Here is a 21,601-nt window from a genome sequence, read left to right as displayed (position 1 = left end):
TGTTGCATGCTCCTGCCCAGAAGCTGTTGGAGCCCCAAGACAGAGACCTGCCATACCACGACCCCACCTGTCCGCTGAGGCCCATGTAGGGAGGGTGTTGTCTGAATTCTCACCTGCCAAGCACCCCTGCCAAGCACCCCATCTCACCTGCCAAGGAGATGGAGGACCTGCAGTCTATGTGGCCGAGAGACAGGGTAGGAAGTAGCCTAGGGGAACCAGACATTGGTCTGGTTGTGGTACCAGGAACAGAGTCAGCGTGGTTCAGTGGGATCTCTGCCAACCCAGTGGTGGGCCCACTTGCCACTGACAGGGCTTTGGAATGGGAGCTGGTGGAGTAGGGAGAGCCCAAGTCTCCCTACCCCTGGCCGCCAGCTTCAGCACTGGTTGACAGCTTGCTCTCCTTTGCAAGCAAGGCCCGAGTTTGTTGCTGAGTTGCCCCAGCCAGGAGGCTGTGGGACCCTAACTGGTGAGGGCTGCCTCCCCAGCCCTATTGACTCTGGCCACTAGGCCACAGTGCCCTGCACAGGAGGATAGTCACCTCAATCCCCACCTGACACCCCGTAACGGGGTATACTTACCTCGTGACAGACCCAATATAATTGTGTAGGAAAGAACTTTGGTACCAAAAATACTGTATAAAGAAGCTTAAAGGAGGCATAGAGGGGTGCATGGACAGGCACTGGGCAAGCAGAGTCCAGGAGTTACTGCTGGGTTAAAACTAGGTTGGCAGGCTGCATTCCCTCAGGTGTCAGGCTTGTGCCTTCACCTCTCTCAGAGTACAGTCCCATGCTTCTCCCACCCGCAGACTGGGTCTCAGGATACAGAACCCTGTGTACCAACTGAGAGTTCTCAGCTGGTCCACTTGGGTTCTGCACCTGTAAATCTGTCCTTTGGGAGCTGTGACCAGTGGAGAAGACGTTTACATAAACAGCCTTGTTTTGTATTGAACAGTGTTGTTTAAATGTAACAGTAGGGTAGGGTGATCAAAGAGCAAATGTGAAAAATCGGGATGGGGGTGGGGGATAATAGGAGTCTATATAAGAAAAAGACCCAAAAATCGGGACTTTCCCTATAAAATCGGGACATCTGGACACCCTACAGTAGGGACACAGCACAGAGAAAAAAGGTTCTTAAAATAACAAAACATCTGCGCATACATCTCTCTGTGGAAGGCTTACCATCCCCTGAAAGCAAAGACAAGTTGTAACTGATTCAGACCCTCCCTCTAGGTCTGCATCCCTCCATTCCTCACAAACTCCCTGACCACTGCCCCCAGCACTGTTTCCAGTCCTTCTGATCGGTGTATTCCCAGCCTTGGCAAAACTGATGTGTATCTTTGTCTGGGGCCCGGGAGAATCGTCCTCACAGCCAATAGCTCAGGTAGTTGACCTGTTTATCAGGAACTGTTTTATCTGGAGCCATTGTGTTGCCTTCCTGCCTGTCTCCTAACAGCCCTACTATTAAATGAAGTCAACATATGCAAACAGTAAATTAATCCAATATTCCCACAACCCAGTCCCAACAGTATTCATAAATAATATACCACCCCCGAACATCCTTCATAACCTCATCCTTTCCTTCAAACAGGCTGGAAATCCCACTGTACTTACTCTGGGGTCCCTCCCAACAGTCTTTATGGGTCTCCCCTCTCAGGGGAACCCCCAACCCTCTATCCCCACCTTGCCTCAGTCTGGGCTACTGCCAGTCGTCACCAAGCCAACGTTCCCTGTGGCAGACTGCAGTGTAAAAGCCACTCATCATAGGCAAGGTTGTTCAGACCTGCTGCCTTCCTCTGCCTCCCAACACCTCTGTGGGCCTTGGACCAGGCTCTGCAGCCTGGGTAGTTGCCAGTCTGGAGCTCCTCTGGCCTTCCCCAGCCCTGTTTCGTTCAGTACCCTCTAGCACTCAGGCAGTTAGGTCCATCTCTCTCCTCAGGTAGAAGGAGACTGTTTGCCCCTGGCCCATTGCCCTCTTATAAGGGCCAGCTGGGCCCTTATTAAGCCAGCTACAGCTGTGGCTGTTTTCCCAAAAAGCCCAGCTTTCAGAGCTGCAGCCCTCTCCAGGGCTGCTTTTACCACGGCAGCCCTCTTTCAGGGCTGATTTCAAGCCTTTCAGGGCAGGAGTGGGTGACCACCCCGCTACACATCTGATGTGCTGAAACTACCTCTGAGCCCGTCTTCCCTGCCAGCTTGGGACTCCAGAACCCTGTCTTGTGGAGCCAGACACGCCAGCCTGCTGCAACACAGACCAGGGTCTGAACCACGCCCCCAAAGCTGCAGACTTTAACCAAAAACTGCTCAGCAAGTCACCTCTCTCCAGCACCCAGACACCCAGTTCCCAATGGGATCCAAACCCCAAACAAATCCATTTTACTCTGTATAAAGCTTATGCAGGGTAAACTCATAAACTGTCTGCCCTCTATAACACCGATAGAGAGATATGCACAGTTTTTTGCTCCCCCAGGTATTAATTACTTACTCTGGGCTTACTAATAAAGAAAAGTGATTTTATTTAGTATAAAAAGTAGGATTTAAGTGGTTCCAAGTAATAACAGACAGAACAAAGTAAGTTACCAAGCAAAATAAAACAAAACATGCAAGTCTAAGCCTAATACATTTAAGAAACTGAACACAGGTAAATCTCACCCTCAGAGATGTACCAATAAGCTTCTTTCACAGACTAGACTCCTCCTCATTCTGGGCCCAATCCTTTCCCCGGATACAGTCCTTTATAGCTCCAGCTCAGGTGGTAACTCGGGGATTTCTCATGACTGTCAGCCCCCTTTGTTCTGTTCCACCCCCCTTTTATATCTTTGGCACAAGGCAGGAATCCTTTGCCTCTCTCTGAGTTCCCACCCTTCTCAATGGAAAAGCATCAGGTTTAAGATGGATTCTAGTACCAGGTGTCATGGTCACATGTCCTGTGAGACCCCATGATTTCATTCTTCCCAGCCTGACTCACAGGAACTGCAGGAAGGCTTCCAAGTAAACAGAGCCATTTACAACCAATTGTCCTAGTCAATGGGAGACATCAAGATTCTAATCCGCCATTAATGGCCCACACTTTGCATAATTACAATAGGACCTCAGAGTAATACTTCATATTTCTAGTTTCAGATACAAGAATGATACATCCATACAAATAGGATGAACACACTCAATAGATTATAAGTTTCGTAATAATACTTTACAAGAGACCTTTTGCATAAAGCCTATTCCAGTTACATTGTATTCATACTCACAAGCATATTTCCATAAACATATGGAGTGCAGCATCACAACAGTCTCCCACAGTATTCCTGCCAGCAAGTTAAAGAAGTATGGATTGAATGAATGGACTATAAGGTGGAAAGAAAGCTGGATAGATGGTCGGGCTCAATGGGTAGTGATCAACAGCTTGATGTCTAGTTGGCAGCCAGTATCAAGCTGAGTGCCCCAGGAGCTGGTCCTGGGACTAGTTTTATTCAACATATTCATTAATGATCTGGATGTTGGGATGGATTGCACCCTCAGCAAGTTTGCAGATTTCACTAAGCTGAGGGCAGAGGTAGATACACTGGAGGGTAGGGATAGGGTCCAGAGTGATCTAGACAAATTGGAGGATTGGGCCAAAAGAAATCTGATGAGGTTGAACAAGGACAAGTGCAGAGTCCTGCACTTAGGACAGAAGAATCCCATGCACTGCTACAGGTGGGGGGCCAACTGGCTACGCGGTACTTCTGCAGAAAAGGACTTGAGGATTACAGTGGCTGAGAAGTGGATAGGAATCAACAGTGTGCCCTCGTTGCCAAGAAGGCTAACGGCATATTGGGCTGCATTAGTAGGAGCATTGCCTGCAGATTGGAGGAAGTGATTATTCCCCTCTATTCAGCACTGGTGAGGTCACATCTGGAATATTGTGTCCAGTTTTTGGCCCCCCACTAATAGAAAGGATGTGGACAAATTGGAAAGAGTCCAGCAAATGGCAACAAAAATTATTAGGGGGCTGGGGCACATGACTTATGAGGAGAGGTGGAGGGAACTGGGCTTATTTAGTGTGCTTTGAGCAAGAGGTTGGACTAGATGACCTCCTGAGGTCTCTTCCAACTCTAATCTTCTATGATTTATTTAGTCTTCTTCACTGGCTACCTCTCACTTCAACTGGCCTCTGAGAGTTCAAGCTCAGTGTTCTGCTCTGGGTCATTTTTGGTAGTGTATAGTACAGTATATGCTATTTGTGTAAATGTTTAGGGCCCTATTGTGTCTTCAATCCACATCCACCATGCCCACTGACATGTGCTGTATTTATGGGGTGTCGTCCACCCCCTACTGATGGAAGAGTCAACTAGCAAGACCTATCTTTTTTGCCTGACGAAAGAATGTGGAATATTGACAAAAGAACAGGTATTCTTAAATTCACACGTGTATTAGGTAGCATGTTTGTTTCCTATTATCACTCTGGTTCCTCTTTCTTGCTTCAGACTTTTTGGAGACTTAGCTATAGATGTTTTCCTTTCCAAGAATATGCTAATATGAGATTCCCACTGGATGACATTTTCTATTTTGAAAATTCTTCAAAATGTTTAAATAAAATAATGAAGAGGAAAATACTTGCCCAATAGCATTGACTCCCGTCATTGGCAGGGTATGAAAAATATAAGCCTATGTTAATGACCAAGACTTGGGTTACAACGTTTCATTTTTATTTCACCAGTCAAGGAGCTCACTTGGCAGCAAGCCAGAGCTATAATAAGTATGTTTGTGGGATCTTTAGCAAATGGAAGGATCGGCAGTGGATATTTTTTCTTTAATCTCTCTTGGTGCATTTAAACTCCTGGTGCTTTTTGTTCTGTTGAAGGAATGCTTGAGAGGGCAGACTGAATGAACTCTGAAATTCACACCCTGGCAAACTGGCCTGATTTCCTAAATCCATAATTACAACATTCCTCGGAGACGCACATTCTTTCAGAGTAAACAAGCAAAGATTAGTTTCCTGGTTTTTTGTTTTGTTTTTTGCTTCTAAACAATCATCTGTTTATGTGGTTCTCTTCTTGGCACCAAACTGGTGAAGTAATCTTGCCTAAAAGTATAACGCAGCCAAACCATCAACTGAGAATAGCCCAACTCCTTTATGCAATGCATAGGATTCGCACAGTCCCTTCACAATCCAGTGTATTTCTTGCAGAAGGACTCAGATAGGTAGTGATACATTACAGGGCTATGAAATAATCCAGGATGATTATTGGATAACTGGACTGTTTTACTGATGGAGGAAAGAGAATGCAGGGGAGAGGGCTGTGTGTGTGTGTCTGTGTCTGTGTGTAAAATGTTGATAACATTGAGCAAATGTAGCTCTGATAACCAAGTGCCTCTTCTGGGCACATATAACATAGTTATAAAGGACTAGACCCTCCCCAAACTGGGGGGTAGGTTAAGATATGCGCAGGGTGCCTCTAGAGCTCTGGGGAAAGCAAAGGCTTTGGCAGCCCCTGCTATACCTTTTTATGGTACAGGGAGCATGTCCTCTTTCCTCTGCATTAGCCAGTATGGAAGAGCAGGCAGGCCCATGGCCCCTCACCCCTTGTGTGCATCTCCCTGCCTCCTTTGGGAAGTCTGGTATCACTGTGGCTCCTAGACTCCCATTGTCTTGGTGCAATGGGAGCACAAAGACTTGGGTTTTTCAGTCATCCTGTGGATTGCTGTGTTTTCATAGGTTAGGTGGAGTCCAGTTTAGATGCGGTAGTACAGGTTACTATTTAGAATGCAGTCCTATACTCCAAAAATGCGGGATTAGGAGGTTTTATGCTGAGTAATTTTCACCTTTTTGGTTATAGCTGTAACTGACATATTGCTCTGGCAATTGCTGTTAGTAGGCGGTGACAGGCACTGCGGAAACAAATACATTCATGAGATCCTCCAGTTGGTTTTAATGGCCCTTGGTCCTCAGTGCGCTTCTGCTTCTTTCACATCACCCTGAAAGTCTTGGGGTGCTTTGCACTTTGTATTGTAATATTCACAGCAATTGTGCTCCTTATATTTAACTAGCTAACAAGTTCCTATGTGCCCCTGCTGGACAGTTTCACAGTTTGCTGAGAGTTGCATTTGTTAATCTAATACGGACCCTACTGAACTTGTAGCCATAAGCCAATTACCTTCTTCTTTATTCAGTACAAAATCGCTTTCTGGTGAAGCTGTGCTTTCAAAGGCATGTTTATTACTGACCAAAACTTGTACATACTGTTTAGCAGCAATCTAGCCCCATTAGGTTAGGGGGTTTAGGGTTAGAAAGCTGATGTTGCTTCAGCAAAAAACATTTTGAAAGAGTGTACAGAGATTTTTCTTTCCAGTACATTCTCCACAGCTCTCCTCTCACTCCTGCGTGCTAATGGATACATGAATTAAGAAGCTTTGGCCAATGTTTTCAAAGCTGAGGCATAGGGAATCAGGTGTCAATATCCCCCCCAAAATGCAAGTTCGATGTCTAAGGGTATGGCTATACTTGAAATTTCGCAGCGCTGCCGCGGCAGCGCTTTGAAGTGTGTGTGTGGTCGGAGAGGCAGCGCTGGGAAAGAGCTCTCCCAGCGCTGCACGTAAACCACATCCTCTACGGGTGTAGTGTGCAGCGCTGGGAGACGCGCTCCCAGCACTGCCGCCCTGATTACACTGAGGCTTTACAGCACTGCATCTTGCAGTGCTCAGGGGGGTGTTTTTTCACACCCCTGAGCGCGAAAGTTGCAGCGCTGTAAAGTGCCAGTGTAGCCATACCCTAATTCACATTGAAAATCCCAGCTAAATAGGAGAGGGTTGATTTTGAAAGATATTGTGCAGTTGCAGCTCCCAGCTTTGTAGCTGCTCAGAACCTTTGAGAACCACCCTACTCCCCTTCTCAAACTTTTTGGCATTCAGTTTTGAAAATGTTGGTCATTTTCCTTTAAAACGTTTAATGGTTCCTGCTCCATTACCCCAGCCTCACGTTAAGTCATTAGCTCGTTTGTCCCTCATGACAACTGACTACTCTGGAAATGCCTAGTTTGTTGTCAAAAATACAAACCATTATAATTAGGACTGCCAGCTCTCTAGTTATTTTAACAAGCAATCCCTCATCAAGCCATACAGTACGTATGTTTTAGTATTTACACTTGGTGACACAAATCATGTTTTGCCAGGTCTTTTTGGGGGGCAGAACATGCCATTTGTCCAACTTTTCCCATGTATTTCCCCCCAAACAGCTTCAGGTTTGTTGAATAAGAACGTCCAATTTCCTTTAGACCAATAACACTAACATTATTAAGTATCAAAGGGGTAGCCGTGTTAGTCTGGATCTGTAAAAGTGGCAAAGACTTCTGTGGCACCTTGTAGACTAACAAACGTATTGGAGCATGAGCTTTCGTGGGTGAATACCCACTTTGTTGGATGCATGTAGTGGAAATTTCCAGAGGCAGGTATAAATATGCAAGCAAGAATCAGGCTAGAGATAACAAGGTTAGTTCAATCAGGGAGAATGAGGCCCTGTTCTAGCAGTTGAGGTGTGAACACCAAGGGAGGAGAAACTGCTTTTGTAGTTGGCTAGCCATTCACAGTCTTTGTTTAATCCTGAGCGGATGGTGTCAAATTTGCAGATGAATTGAAGCTCAACAGCTTTGAAGTCTGGTCCTGAAGTTTTTTTGCTGCAGGATGGCTACCTTTACATCTGCTATTGTGTGTCCAGGGAGATTGAAGTGTTCTCCTATAGGTTTTTGTATATTGCAGATGGATTAACAGGCAGAGTGTATGCAAGGAGTCAAAGGTGACTGACAGCTGTCACATACACATAGACACACTGTAGTCACAGCTACATAGACTCCTAATTGCAGATCTGCAGCTGGTGTAAACTGTCACTGTTCCACTGGTGGAGCTATGACAATTTACACCACTGGAGGATCTACCTCATTTATTTTAAGGTCAGAAGAGACCATTCTCATCATCTAATCTACCTTTCAGGAAGACACTCAACCTTGATTTAAAGACTTCAAATAATGGAGAATCTACCTTATCGCTAGGTAAACAGTTCACTCAAACACAGAGTAAAAATAGATTCGCTAGAAGACAGATACAGAAAGACATCAATATATCACTTGATAACTATTCCTTGAATGACACTATAATTTGCTTAATGCCTTGCAGATCTTCAGTTCCTTGCTCCAATATATCTGTTAGTCTATAAGGTGCCACAGGCAGGGTTGGCTCCAGGGGTTTTGCCGCCCCAAGCAGCCAAAAAAAAAAAAAAAAGTCTGCGGCAATTTAGTGGGAGGTCCTTTGCTCCGAGCGGGAGTGAGGGACCCTCCGCCGAATTGCTGCCAAATACCTGAAAGTGCCACCTCCCTACAGAGTTGCCGCCCCAAGCATCTGCTTGATAAGCTGGTGCCTGGAGCCGGCCCTGGCCACAGGACTCTTTGTCACTTTTGACAGATCCAGACTAACACGGCTACCCCTCTGATACTTGAGTTCCTTGCAGTACATCAAAGGGAATTCAGGTCAACTAAAGTGGCTGACAGAAGTCAGAAGCCCGAATGGAGCATGTTTATAAACTGAGCCTGTGACCTCTTGTTCTCATTAGCCTGTTAGCCTGTTATCATGGCCAAATAACTTAAGTAATAGCTTTCTGCCTATTTCAATTCCCCTCATAGTTTCAACAGGATTCTTCTTCACTTCCTATCCTGAAACCACTGTGGAGTGTTGTCCTGGAGCAGACTGGTTGTTGCATTTTAACTCCAGGGATTGCTACATTTCAATGGAGGATGAAGAGGTCCCTGTAGATCATTTGGGATTAAAAGGGATTAAAGGATCTTTAGCTAAAGGACTTTGGGGTCTTTGGAGATGGAAGGTGTTCTATAAATATAGGGCATTATTCTCTAAGATGTTTGAAAGACAAGCAGATAAATAATAAGGCTCCTTCATTCAGGTCCTTGTTATAGTCTAAAAAAATTTAAGCCCGTGGTCTCAAATTCTGACAATCATTAAAGTGTGTTTTAGAAAAAGGAGGGGACATGGTCCATGCTTATTTCTAAATATTATCTCACAACTTCTGTTGGAATAGCATTTCATATGGTCTAGCTCTTGGTTTTCTGGGTAGTTTTTTTGTTTTACATTTTGTGGTTACTTTATACTGTAAAGGCACATTAGTAACAAGCCTAGAATTTTTGTGGGAACAGAGTTATATAATTGCAGCACCTGACCCCAGGGCCCTCAGAGAACAAGGCTTATGAGCTCAGCATGTTTGATTTTCATGGTCCGAAATTTTAAATAAATAAATAATTTCTCTCATTGTCACAGCTGGGAAAGGAGACCTGATTAGCTGCGGCTTCTTCCAGAGCTGAACCTGGCTAACAGCTGGCTCCAGAGTCCAGTGTGCATTGCTATTAACACTAGACTAGGGTAGGCTGAATGTCTGCAAATCAGAGGTCTGAACAAATGTACTCTTGTCGGTACTCTAGGACAGTACAGCAGTGCATACCAACTTAAAAGTACACAGTGCTGCCAAGCATTAGCTAACCTAAAACAGGAAAGGATGATGAACTACAGCTTCCCAATGGGTGCCTAATAAATCAGTGAAATAATTTAGAAATGCCAGTTCATGGTCTGAATATAAATTTTGCAGGTGTTTCAGTTTTGAGAAACTAGGCAATGTCCTTTCCCATGAAAACATCTCTTTAGCAATTAGTACAGGACATCTTTCGGACAATGTAAAAAGGCCCTGATCATTTAAGCTCATAAAACATGCCAGGGCACTATTTTCAACCTTGACAGCCTGGCTATGTTCCATTGGACAATTATATTCTGCCAACATTAAATACACTGACTAGTTTCAACTGCATCCACTGCTATTGTTAGTTACAGATAGTGTTGCTGTGTACTGTTATAGAGTTACACCATTCTAGCCCACAGGTGAAGGGATTTCATCAATGGGAAAATGACACAAAGCTCTATTATGCCTTTTTGGATGAACATAAACCTAATTCAACTACTCAGCACAGAAATGTTACGTCACCTGGCCACCCAAACGTGATATACTGCCAGCGCCATGAGCACAGGGAGCTCCAAGATTCTGACTTTCAGTTTAGATCATGGCTGTTGCACTGAACTGCTCACAAAATGGAAACTTTCAGCTTCTCAGCAAAAAATCAAAATGCAAAAATTTTTGGAAAAACAACAAGGAGTCCAGTGGCACCGTGAAGATTAACAGATTTATTTGGGCATAAACTTTCGTGGGTAAAAAACCCCTCACTTCTTCAGATGCATGGAGTGAAAGTTACAGGTGCAGGTGTTTATAATGACACATGAAGAGAAGGCAATAATTTTTGGTTAATTCCAAAATGTCACTTTTGTGCTTCTTGGGAGTCATAGTCCAGATGCCTCATGCCCTAATTCTCCTGTAGGCTCTTTGTCTGGACTGTATCGCCTGTTATGCAACAGTCTCTCCCTTGCTGTGCTACTCAGTGCAACGTGAGAGCTATAATCAGGTTTGTAGAGCTTGGCCCCTGCAGAGGAGGCACCTGAACTACATCTCCCATGTAGCACTGCAGCAGCACTCCCAAATTTAAATTTTCAGTCGAACATTTTCAGTATGTGTGTGTTGCTTTTCAACAAAAAGTCAAAATTTTCCATGTGTGGCAAATGGCTGATGCTACTGCGGTGGGCCCTGCACTTTTTCTTGGTGTGGTGGGTCAGGCGCCGCCCCTTGCCCCTATTCTTATGTGTTGTGTGCTCCGCTAGTGCCCCGGTGGGTGAGAGAGGGGAGCAGGGAAGGAGCCCAGGTCTGCTCTCCTGCTCCGGGACCCAGCCCCTTCAGCGTTGTGGGCTGCTTATCCTCTCTTCCCTTGGGTAGGGTTTCCCTCAGTCCTCTGTGCGACTGGTTAACAACAATACTTCTCCAAACTCTAGTCAGCTCTCCTTCCCACTCTGTCTGACTGAAGCAGAGTTTTTTTAATTAGGTCTTGGGTGGGGCCTTAATTGGCTCCAGGTGCTCCAATTACCCTGTAGTAACCTTTCCCTAGTTCACAGGGAATAAGGTCTTGATCATCCTAGAGTTTGTATACCTGTCATCTACCACTCCCCTGCTGCTCTCTGGCCCTGCTGTATCACACACTGAAAACAGATACTTTGTGTGAAAAAAATTCATTTAGTCAAAACCCCAATGTTTAAAAGGGATCAGTGACAACTCTTGAGTTTGTGCTGAAAAATCTCCCGAGAAAAACAATACACAAAACACGATTTCTGAAAACATGCATGGAGTACATTGCTGCTTTGACCTTTCCTTTGTTCAGTACAGTCCTGCTGTTGGCACTGTGAAGCAGAAGCATATCTATATGTGGGATCATTTAGGTTTCCCTTCAGAAGTATGGGTACACACTCTAGCTTCTTTAATGTGATGCCAAAGACAGTAATCACTGATAACCATAAGAGTCAGGGCTGATAACAGGCACGGTTAAGCAGTACTGCAGTGATTATTATTTAGTTGTCAGAAAGATATAAATTGGTTGCAGAAACCAATGCATACATTTTCTTCTAGATTCAGAGAGTACGGCATCTGCATCCTCTAGTTTAGAGATGTACAAGGAAACTCCTGGCTACATTTATCATTTAGTGAGGCCTTGGTTAACTCTTGATGTACAAAATAGATTCTGCTTTGGTACTGGTAGGTGGCTCAGCGCCTGGAGTAGGTACAATCCTTCAATGAGACTGTATATATAATGCACACATTCTCCATGAACTGGCTGATAATATTTTGTAATTTTATACCAATTTTTTTCTGTATGTCAATGTTAGATAATGGACACAAAGACATGAATAATATTGGGTTTAACAAGTATCACTGAAGATACCTTCATTTCAAATACAAACGTGAATTCAGAGGTTTTTGCAAAGATGACGATTACCAACCCATTGCTAATCTTTCATCACGCTCTGATTCGGCAAGGTATTTGAGCATGTCTAACTTTCAGTATCTGAGTAGGTCCACTGAAGTAAAGGGGAACACTCACGTTTAAAATTAGACGCATGCTTACTTACCTTGCTGATTGAGGGCATAACAAGATCAGGTAACTCAGGCCATGTCTACACTATAGAGTTAAGCCAACTTAAGTTACGTTGACGATCATAAACCACTGTAATTACACCGCTTGTGCATGTTCACATAGTGCTCCCCTTGTGTTGGTGGAGCATGTCCACAGTGGGTGCTCTAGCACTGACAGAACGAGCAGCACACTGTGGGTAACTATCCCACTGTTCAAATGGCCACTTTCTCCCACTAGGAGTTCTGGGAATGGATTACAGTGCACCATGGGGATTAGATCATGAAGCAGTTTTCTCCATCCCATAATTCTAAGGGCTTCCAACTACATTTTGTGATTTTTTCAACTACCCTTGTAAACTTTGCACCTGCCATCTCTGACTGAAAGAACAGATCCTGCACTGTTCACCAGTCTTGTGATAAGCATTATGAACACAACGTGGCTGATTGTAGTGAGCCGGTGTGGCTCCACGCAAACACGGAGGGGGAAGAGCCTGTCCGGAGGCTGGAGTGGGCGGAGCTAGGGAGCTCTAAGCCCGCCCCTCAGAGGGTCAGGCAGTGACCCAGAAGTATAAAGGCTCGCCCTCATAGCTCAGTAAGGCCCCAGCCGCTGGAGAGACCGGATGTCTCCAGCCTAGCCCGCGCCTGGGAAAACCCCGCAGCCCAAGGCGGACGCCTAGACTGGCCGGGCCTGCCCTGCGCCCGCTACCCGGAGGAGTTGCCTGACCTGCCCTGCGTCTGCTACCCAGAGGAGTTGCCTGACCTGCCCTGCGCCCGCTACCCGGAGGAGTTGCCTGACTTGCCCTGCGCTCGCCACCCGGAGGAGTTGCCTGACCTGCCGATCGCACCCTGTCTGGTCCTGGATCCCCCAGAGGCCAACACCAGGACCCAGGTACAACCCGAGGGGGAGTGTGGAAGTAGCCTGGGGGCAGCTGACCCCAGTCTGGCTGCAGCACTGCCAGAGCCCATGTCGGTGTGTTGCGGCCAGGATCCCCACTAAGCAGCAGGTCTTCTGCCGCTGTTAGGGCCCCGGGCTGGGACACAGTGGAGTGGGAGGGCCTGTGTCCCCCTGCCACCCAATTTGTGGGTGGCAGTCTCCCCCTCCCCCAGGCCTGAGGAGGCTTGGGCTTATTATTACTGCTCAGCCCTGCCCGAGGGCCTGAGCCCTTGACTCATTGGTGTCCACCCTGACCCAGGGCCTGGGCCCACAGTGTTCCAGTTACTGCAAGGGCTCCTGAGGGAGACCCCCGCGGACAGACTAATTCCCCCCGACGACAACTGTGTGTAGTGAGCCAGTGTGGCTCCCCACCATCGCGGAAGGGGTCAAGCCCCGGCTAACTCTTGTACACTGATCCTGCTGTACTTGATGAGCTGTGAATCTGAACAGGAATCCATGGTGCCTGCCCTGCTGTGTGCCATGGAAGGAAACAATTCAAGATTGATGTTGGCATTCATGGAGCAACTACACACATTGGACCATTGCCATCAGACTCTGGAAACAAGCACTGAGTGGTGGGATTGTGATGCAGGTATGGGATGGCAAGCAATGGCTGCTCAACTTTTGTATGCGCAAAGCCACCTTCCCTGAACTGTGTGTGGAGCTCACTGGTGTATTGCAGCATGTGGACACCAAAATGAGAGCCGCCCTAACAGTGGAAAAGTGAGTGGCAATCACTGTGTGGAAGCCAGCAACTATGGACTGCTATCGGTCAGTTGTGAATCCGTTTGGAGTTGGGAAGTCTATTGTGGGCAGTTGTGGTGATGGAAGTGTGCATGGCCATTAATCACCTTCTGCTGCAAAGGACTGTGACTTTGGGCAATGTGTAGGACATAGCGGATGGCTTTGCAGCAATGGGATTCCCTAACTCCGGCAAGGGGATAGATGGTACGCATATCCCAATTTTGGCCCTAGGCCATGTTGTGACAGAATACATCAACAGAAAGGGATACTTCTCTATGATATTGCAGGAGCTAGTGGATCACTGGGGTCATTTCACTGACATCAAAGTGGGGTGGTCAGGGAAGGTGCTTGACACTTGCATCTTCAGGAACATCGGCCTATATGGAAAGCTGCATGCAGGGACTTTCTTTCCAGACCAGAAGATTCCACTAGGAGATGTGGAAATGCCCATAGTGATCCTGGGAGACCCAGCCTACTCCTTAGTCTCATGGCTCATCAAGCCTCACACCAGAAACTTTGACAGCAGCAAGGAGCACTTCAACAACAGGCTCCTAGGTGAAGAATGACTGTAGAATGTGCATTTGGAAGATTAAAGGGTCGCTGGTGCTGCCTTTTTGGCACGTTAAACCTCAGTGAGGAAAATATTCCCATGATCATACCAGCCAGCTGGTGCTCTGCATAACATTTGTGAAGTCAAGGGGGAAAAGTTTCCCCAGGGATGGAACACTGATCTGTATCACCTGGCAGATGATTTTGAGCACCCAGACACCAGGGCTAATGGGGGGGGGGGTGCTACACGGAAGGCTATTCAAATCAGGGAGGTTTTGAAGCAGCGTTTTGACAGTAATGTGTCTTGCTGCAATGCATGCAGCCAGGCACTGTTTACTTGCCATGCTGAATGACCCTTGTAATGATTCGTGCCTGAGCATTAATTGTAGTCTGAAAATGTGCTGATTGCCACTGTGTATGAATTTCTGCTGAAACCGCCCTGTATAGGTCAAAATAAAGAATCATTGTCTTTGTAAGGCTAAATTTTTATTAAACAGCAAAACACAGATTAACATTTCTTACAAGGGACATGACAGTGAGCAGCACTCTCGGAAATGACGATCCCACAGCTGTGTGTAAGTCCAGTTGTCGTTATGGAAAATGTCCCTAGGGGCGAAGTGCCAGGGATACTGCGATGGGCTGGGAACATGTGAGGAATGTGTGTAGGCAGTTTGGGGATGGCACAGAAAGCAGTTCTGTAAGGGCTGTAGACGGAGTTGAGCATGCATGTGTTCCAACTGCAGCACAAAATCTCTGATTGGTCCTCTATGAGCTTTATCATCTTCTCCTGGCCCTCAATTATCTGTTTTTTTTGCCCATGTCTCTTCTCCTGGCTATCTAATTCTAGTTTTTCATTTATTGTCTGTCTCCATGTTCTATGCTTGCTATCAGCCTGATCAGATGATTGTAAACGGTCTGGGTGGTTTCAGAAGGGGATCAGTACAAGCGCCTAGGGACACTATTCTGAATACTGACACCATTTTCTACAGACGGGGGTGATCGAAGCTGAAATCACACTACTGAGGGTAACCGAAGATGCAAGGGTGCATCTCCTGCATGTGTATGGCTTCAGACTAGGTCTGCATGCTGCTTTCCTGTGTGCTGCTTTGCTTCCTGCAGAAGTAAATGTTGATTGGCACAGCAAAGTTTCCTACAACCGGGGAAGAAACACAGCAGCTCTGCCAAGGAACTTTCGGCAGAGGATTGCAGAGTACCCGCAGGAAAGTTTCCAAGAGATCTCCATGCAGAATTTCCAAGAGATCTCGGTGTACATTAACAAACTTTTCTGCAGGGCCTCCACTGCATAGCTGCACAGGGGAATGCAAAGCAGGTGCAAACAATATCTAGCGTTGTTAATTTCAATCCCACATGCACCATGTAACAAAATAAAGAACTCCTCTACTTCATGTCACCGTGCAGTACCAAAGAAAAATGAATACTTACCAGAGCTCCCTCCCCTCCTTCAAGCACATCAGAGCCAGACTGCTGGAACTGACTAGACCCATCTGGAATTAAAAAGAGGTCCTGGCTCTCCACACCACCAGACGAGCCTATTGCCTGTTCCACATCCTTCTCCAGCTCAACCTCCTCATCCACGGGGTTTACTCTGCTGGCTGTTGCCTCCAGCCCCCCAAAATATCCACGGGGCTCTTGGCAGTGGAGGTAGCGTCACCACCAAGGATGGCATGCAGCTCCTTGTAGAAGCAGCATGTTTTCAGCACCAAGCCAGAGGGATGGTGGGTCTCCTTTGCTTTCTGATATGCCTGCCTCAGCTCCTTGATCTTAGCATGTCATTGCTGCATATCCTTTTCATGCCATGCCATGAGCAATCCATTCATAGGTGTCAAGTTCCTACGGCTGGATCAGAGCTGTGACTGCATAGTCTCCTCTCCGCACAGACCCAACAGATCCAGCAACTCCAGTGTACTCAAAGCGGGATCACATTTGCTGGAGAAAGCTGGCATAGACAGCTGGGAAGATGCAATGTAAACTGTCCACCCCAAGCAAACATGAAGAGGAATTTCAAAAATTCCTGGGATTTTAAAGGGAGAGAGGTGCATGCCTGTGTACCTGGCTGCAGGGCAGTGGAGTGACAAGAGCAATCATGATGGGCATTGTGGAACACCTCCTGGGGGCCACTTAGGGTGACACAAGCAAGCACACTGTCTATAATGACACTGCATCGCTCTAACTTAGTCGCAAAAAGCTCTATGCCACTCATCGAGGTGGTTTTATTATGTCTGCATAGCAGGAGAGTTAAATCGGCAGGGGGAGCATTGTTGTGTATAGACCTCCACTGTTTTGTCAACAAAACCTGACTTTTGTTGACAAAACTGTGTAGTGTAGACAAGGCCTGAGGTGGCATAGGCAGGGAAACTCCCTACCACATCTTTAGACCCTTCATAATATGGTTACAGACGTAGAGATGCATAGGCACTGACTCCCACTCTACACGGGGTGTGTGTGTGTGTGCTCGACCCCTCCTCCGCCCCATGCCCGCCCCTGCTCCATCACTTCCTCCAAGCCCCCACCCTGCCTTTTCCTGCCCCTACTCCACTCCAGACCCCACCCCCACTCCACCCTTCCTGCAAGCCCCCATCCTGCCTCTTCCCGCCCTTGCTCTAATGATGTTTGAATCATTACTATCTACTGTACCATGAGACCCAGAAACCATAAATAGCTTACACTTATATAGTAAACCAGCTGAACATTCTCAGACAAAGATGATTTTCTGACTGCGTTTACTGGTGGCCCTTGACAGTTGCCTTAGATAATTAAATAAATATCTGTAACTAGATAACCTCAGTATTTGCAGTGTTCAGCATGTTTCCTACAGTAAATACAGAGAATCACAAGAGAAGACCACAATAATCTTACCTATTTACCCTAGGTAAAAATGGCAAGTTTTTAAAAGCCAATGCATAGATACATACATACCCCTCACCACACACAACTGTGCCACATGTGTGTAGGCAGTTCTGACAAAGCTAAAAAGCTGTAATACTGTAACATATTGCAAATTCTTTTAACACCAGAGTGAGATATTTTTAAATGGTCTTAAAATGAGGTCCACACGAAGAAAGCTTAAAAAAATGGTAAGGGAGCATTTCACACTTACCTGAACATGATCGGCCCAATTCTCCTGAGTCATGGTTTTCTAAAAAGACCAAAAAAACTCTAAAATATGTTTTTAAAGCATATTATACACATCAAGTGGAAATTTAACACATAGACAGCATTTATGACATAGGAATGCAATCTGGTATGCACTGAAAATCTCTGGGTTCTCATATATCATCATGAAGGGCACATTAGAAAAATATTGCTTAGATTAGTTAATTCAGAGAAATGTTTGAGTACAGCACAAGATTATTATCCAAACCTCAATCTGCACTTACAGTATGAAGGCCACACAGAATCCTATCCAGATTATACTGAAGCTTCTCATATACCTTATAAAATAGAGATAATCCAACCAGACCTACTTTGTAGTGGGTGCAAAACTACAGATAACTTCCAACTGCACAGTAGGTAAGACTGCTGAAAACTGAGACATTGCTGAACTCAGTAAAGCCACAGAATACTTAAATTTCATGATGCTTTTAGCACACCCCACACAATCTCCCAGAAACACAGGAGACGCCTCCATGCCTATTCAGGCTGCTGCTGAGCAACCGAATACTGCAAAATATGTTCACATTGGTAACACGGAGAAGCGGCCCTCTAAAACATGAGTGTGCTTATATTCAGGGAATTAATGAGCTTTGCACAGGACAAATGGAAGGTACCCTTCCCTGAACACCAGCCTTGTCTTTGTTAATGTACTTAGGATGACTACACTGCCAAACATGGTGGAATAATTCTGTCCTCCCTGAGACCCAAACCGTTGATTGGGAGAGCACCTCTTGCTGTTTACTGAACACCCTTAACTGCCACTGAAGTCTGTGGGAGTGGACGGCATTTGGTGCCCTGCAGAACTGGTCCCTATCTTAAATATAATAGTATAATAAAACATACCCATAATTCTGCACTAGATTTATCAGCCTCTAATGTCTCAGTCCAAGCACTCGTAAGTGTGATTTGAGTGTCAATGCCTTTCTGTATCACTGTAGCATGACTACCCCTCTACTTGCATACCAACCTAATGTTTCCAGCATCTCTATTTTATTGTTCAAATCACAACAAAAATAAATCCATACATACATTGTAGAAACATACCTCAACAAACCTCTTGTAGAAGAGATATTTCAGAGATCCTAGGTGTCGCTGATTTATGACATTCGGACAGAGAGCTGAAATGAAAGAAAGGTCTTTAAGACAACACAACATATGAACTTGCTTGAAGTGTTCGTTTCTAGACAGTACTTTTTTTCTCCCCAATATAAAAATCACTTTAAATGATGCAAACACAGAAAGACACTATCCACACGTGAAACAAAGAGGGCCAGAAGCATCCTGGCTTTGCCTATATTAAAACTGCTAATTGTGTTTAAACCAGATTAGCATTTGTAGTGTAAACAAGCCCATAAATATATTTTGCAATTTGGCATGTGTTACTATAGGCAGTTTTCTGCTGCTGCTTCTCGCGCTCTCTCTCTCTTTTTTTTTTTTTTTTTTTTTTGAGGGGGTGGTGAGAAAAATCATTTAAGCCTTAGCAATATATACACTGGACATAACATATATCCTAAACATCCAGGACACATTCCCATATAGATGAAAATGTACAAGAATTTAAAAGCTGGGGAGCACAAATTCAAAGAACAAATTCAAAAGAAAATAGAATTAACACCTCAAGCAGAAAGTCATAGCTTTGCAATAGACACACTATACACATCTTTGATGCACCAAGATGTTCCAGTAGCAAAAACAAACTAAAACAAAAGAGTAAAGTCAATGGGTACATTTTCAAAAGTGCTCAAATGACTTAGGGTCCTAAATCTCATTGCCTTTCACGAGATTTAAGGTCATAAATCACCTTTAAAATGTGATTTAAGCCTTGTCTACACTATACAGTTTTCTCAACAAAAGGCAGCTTTTGCTGACAAAACAGGGGAGGTGCACACTCTACAAAGCTACTTTTCGTGGCAAAACTCTGCTGTTTTGCTGAAAAAATAAAACCACCTCAGCGAGAGGCATTGAACTTTTTGAGCAAAGTTAAAGAGACAAAACGTCAGCATAAACACTGCCGTTCATTATATCACCAGAACTGGCCTCACTCAGTATCCCACAATGCCCATCTTGACCGCTCTGCTCACTCTTTTGAACTCGGCTGCCCTGCATCTAGCTATTATGTTTTTTTGCTAAATTGGTGTAAGTAAATAAATAATAAAGTAATTCCCAGTTCTTATAGAATCATAGAAATTTAGGGCCAGAAGAGACCTTGAGAGCTCATCTAGTCCATCCCCCTGCACTAAGCCAAGACCAAGTAAACCGAGACCCTCTCCAACAGGTGTTTGTCCCACCTGGGCATAAAAAGTTCCAAAGATGGGGATTCTACAACCTCCCTTGGAAGCCTGTTCCAGAGCTTAACTACCCAAATAGTCAAAGTTTTTCCTAATATCTAATCTAAATCTCCCTTAGATTAAGCCCATTACTTCTTGTCCTACCCTCAGTGGACATGGAGAACAACTGATCATCCTCTTTACAACATCCCTTAACATAGTGGGAAACTGCTATCAGGACCCCCTCAGTAATCTTTTCTCAAGATTAAACATGCTCAATTTTTTTAACCTTTCCTCATACGACAGGTTTTATCATGTTTGTTGCTCTCTTCTGGACTCCCTCCAATTTGTCCATATCTTTCTTAAAGCATGATGCCAAGAATCAAATGATGTACTCCTGTTGAGACCTCACCAGAGCCAAGTAGACTGGGACAATTACCTTCCATGTATTTTACATATGACACTCCAGTTAATATACCCAGCATGATATTAGCATTTTTCACAACTGCATCACATTGGTGGCTCATTTTCAATTCGTGATCCACTATAACCTCCAGATCCTTTTATGCAATCCTACCACCTAGCCAGTTATTCCCCATTGTGTAGCTGTGCATTTGATATTTCCTACTTAAGTGAAGTACTCTGCACTTGTCTTTATTGAATTTCATCTTGTTGATTTCAGACCGATTCGCCAATTTGTCAATTCGTTTTGAATTCTAAGCCTGTCTTCCAAAGTGCTTGCAAGCCCTCCCACATTGGTGTCACCCACAAATTTTCTAAGCATATTCAGGGGGACCCCACTATATATGCCCTTCCCAGTCTGACAGAGAACTATTGATAAACACTCTTTGAGCATATTTCTTAAACCAGTTGTACACCCAATGTATAGTCATTTAATCTGGATCACATTTCCCCAGTTTGCTTATGAGAGTGTCATGTCTAGGGCCCTACCAAATTCATGGCACATTTTGGTCAATTTCATGGTCATAGGATTTTAAAAATCATAAATTTGATGATTTCAGTTCTTGAAATCTGAAATGTCATGTTTTTGTAATTGTAGGGATCCTGGCCCAAAAAGGAGTTAGGGGTGGAGGTGCAAGGTTATTGAGGGGTGGGGGTTGCAGTGCTACACTTACTTCTGCTCTGCTGCTGGCAGCAGCGCTGCCTTCAGAGCTGGGCAGCTGGAGAGCGGCAGCTCCTGGCCGGGAGCCCAGCTCTGAAGGCAGAGCCGCCACCAGTAGCAGCACAGAAGTAAGGATAGCATGGTACGGTGTTGCCACCCTTACTTGTGCGCTGATGTTGGCAGGGCACTGCCTTCAGAGCTGGGCACTGGCCAACAGCCACTGCTCTCCAGCTGCCCAGCTCTGAAGGCAGCACAGATGTAAGGGTGGCAATACTGTGATCCCCTAAAATAACCTCATGACCCCCCATGCAACTCCTTTTTGGGTCAGGACCCCCAATTTGAGAAACACTGGTCTCCCCATGAAATCTGTATAGCATAGGGCAGGGGTCCTCAACCTTTTTCAACAAGCTATATAAACTCAAGGGCCTGGGGAGGGGGGGGAGGTAGGAGAACATGGGGCTGTGGGCCAGGAGGGATGACCCTTGGGCATAGGCAGATTGACTTCTATTGGGGGGGAGGACTGGCAGGGCTTGAGCCACCTCTGCACAACGGGGTTCAGGGAGGGAGCACCCCTCCACACCTGTCTGGGACATGAGGGGGGATACAACCAAAAAATATTACTCAAAAGGGAGGGGGGACTCAGCTCAAAAATTTTGAAAACTGCTTAGGATGCGGGGAGGGGGTAGCAAGGGACTGTGTGCAGGCAGGGGGTAGCTCAGGGTGTGGGCAGGGGGTAGCTAGGGTCTGTGTATGGGCAGGGGTTTAGCTCAGGGTGCTGGC

The 21,601-nt window shown here is 45.5% G+C and overlaps 1 protein-coding gene across 8 annotated transcripts in view; it reads right to left on the bottom strand.

Annotated features, from left to right (window-relative positions):
- The window catches only part of EXD3 (exonuclease 3'-5' domain containing 3), a 606,819-nt gene that overhangs the window by 365,374 nt on the left and 219,844 nt on the right, over nucleotides 1-21,601 (bottom strand). For all 8 annotated transcript variants that reach the window (XM_075060507.1, XM_075060514.1, XM_032803104.2 and 5 more), the window contains 2 exons: nucleotides 18,476-18,549; nucleotides 17,376-17,414 (listed from right to left, as the gene is read on the bottom strand). In XM_075060507.1, coding sequence (XP_074916608.1) covers nucleotides 17,376-17,414; nucleotides 18,476-18,549 — 113 coding nt within the window. The remainder of the gene's footprint in view (nucleotides 1-17,375; nucleotides 17,415-18,475; nucleotides 18,550-21,601) is intronic.

The sequence above is a fragment of the Chelonoidis abingdonii genome, chromosome 24, assembly GCF_003597395.2.
Source record: "Chelonoidis abingdonii isolate Lonesome George chromosome 24, CheloAbing_2.0, whole genome shotgun sequence".
NCBI classification, from domain to species: Eukaryota; Metazoa; Chordata; order Testudines; family Testudinidae; genus Chelonoidis; species Chelonoidis abingdonii.
The sequence above is the reverse complement of the archived record's forward strand: the minus strand, read 5'-3'. Positions and strand labels throughout refer to the sequence as shown.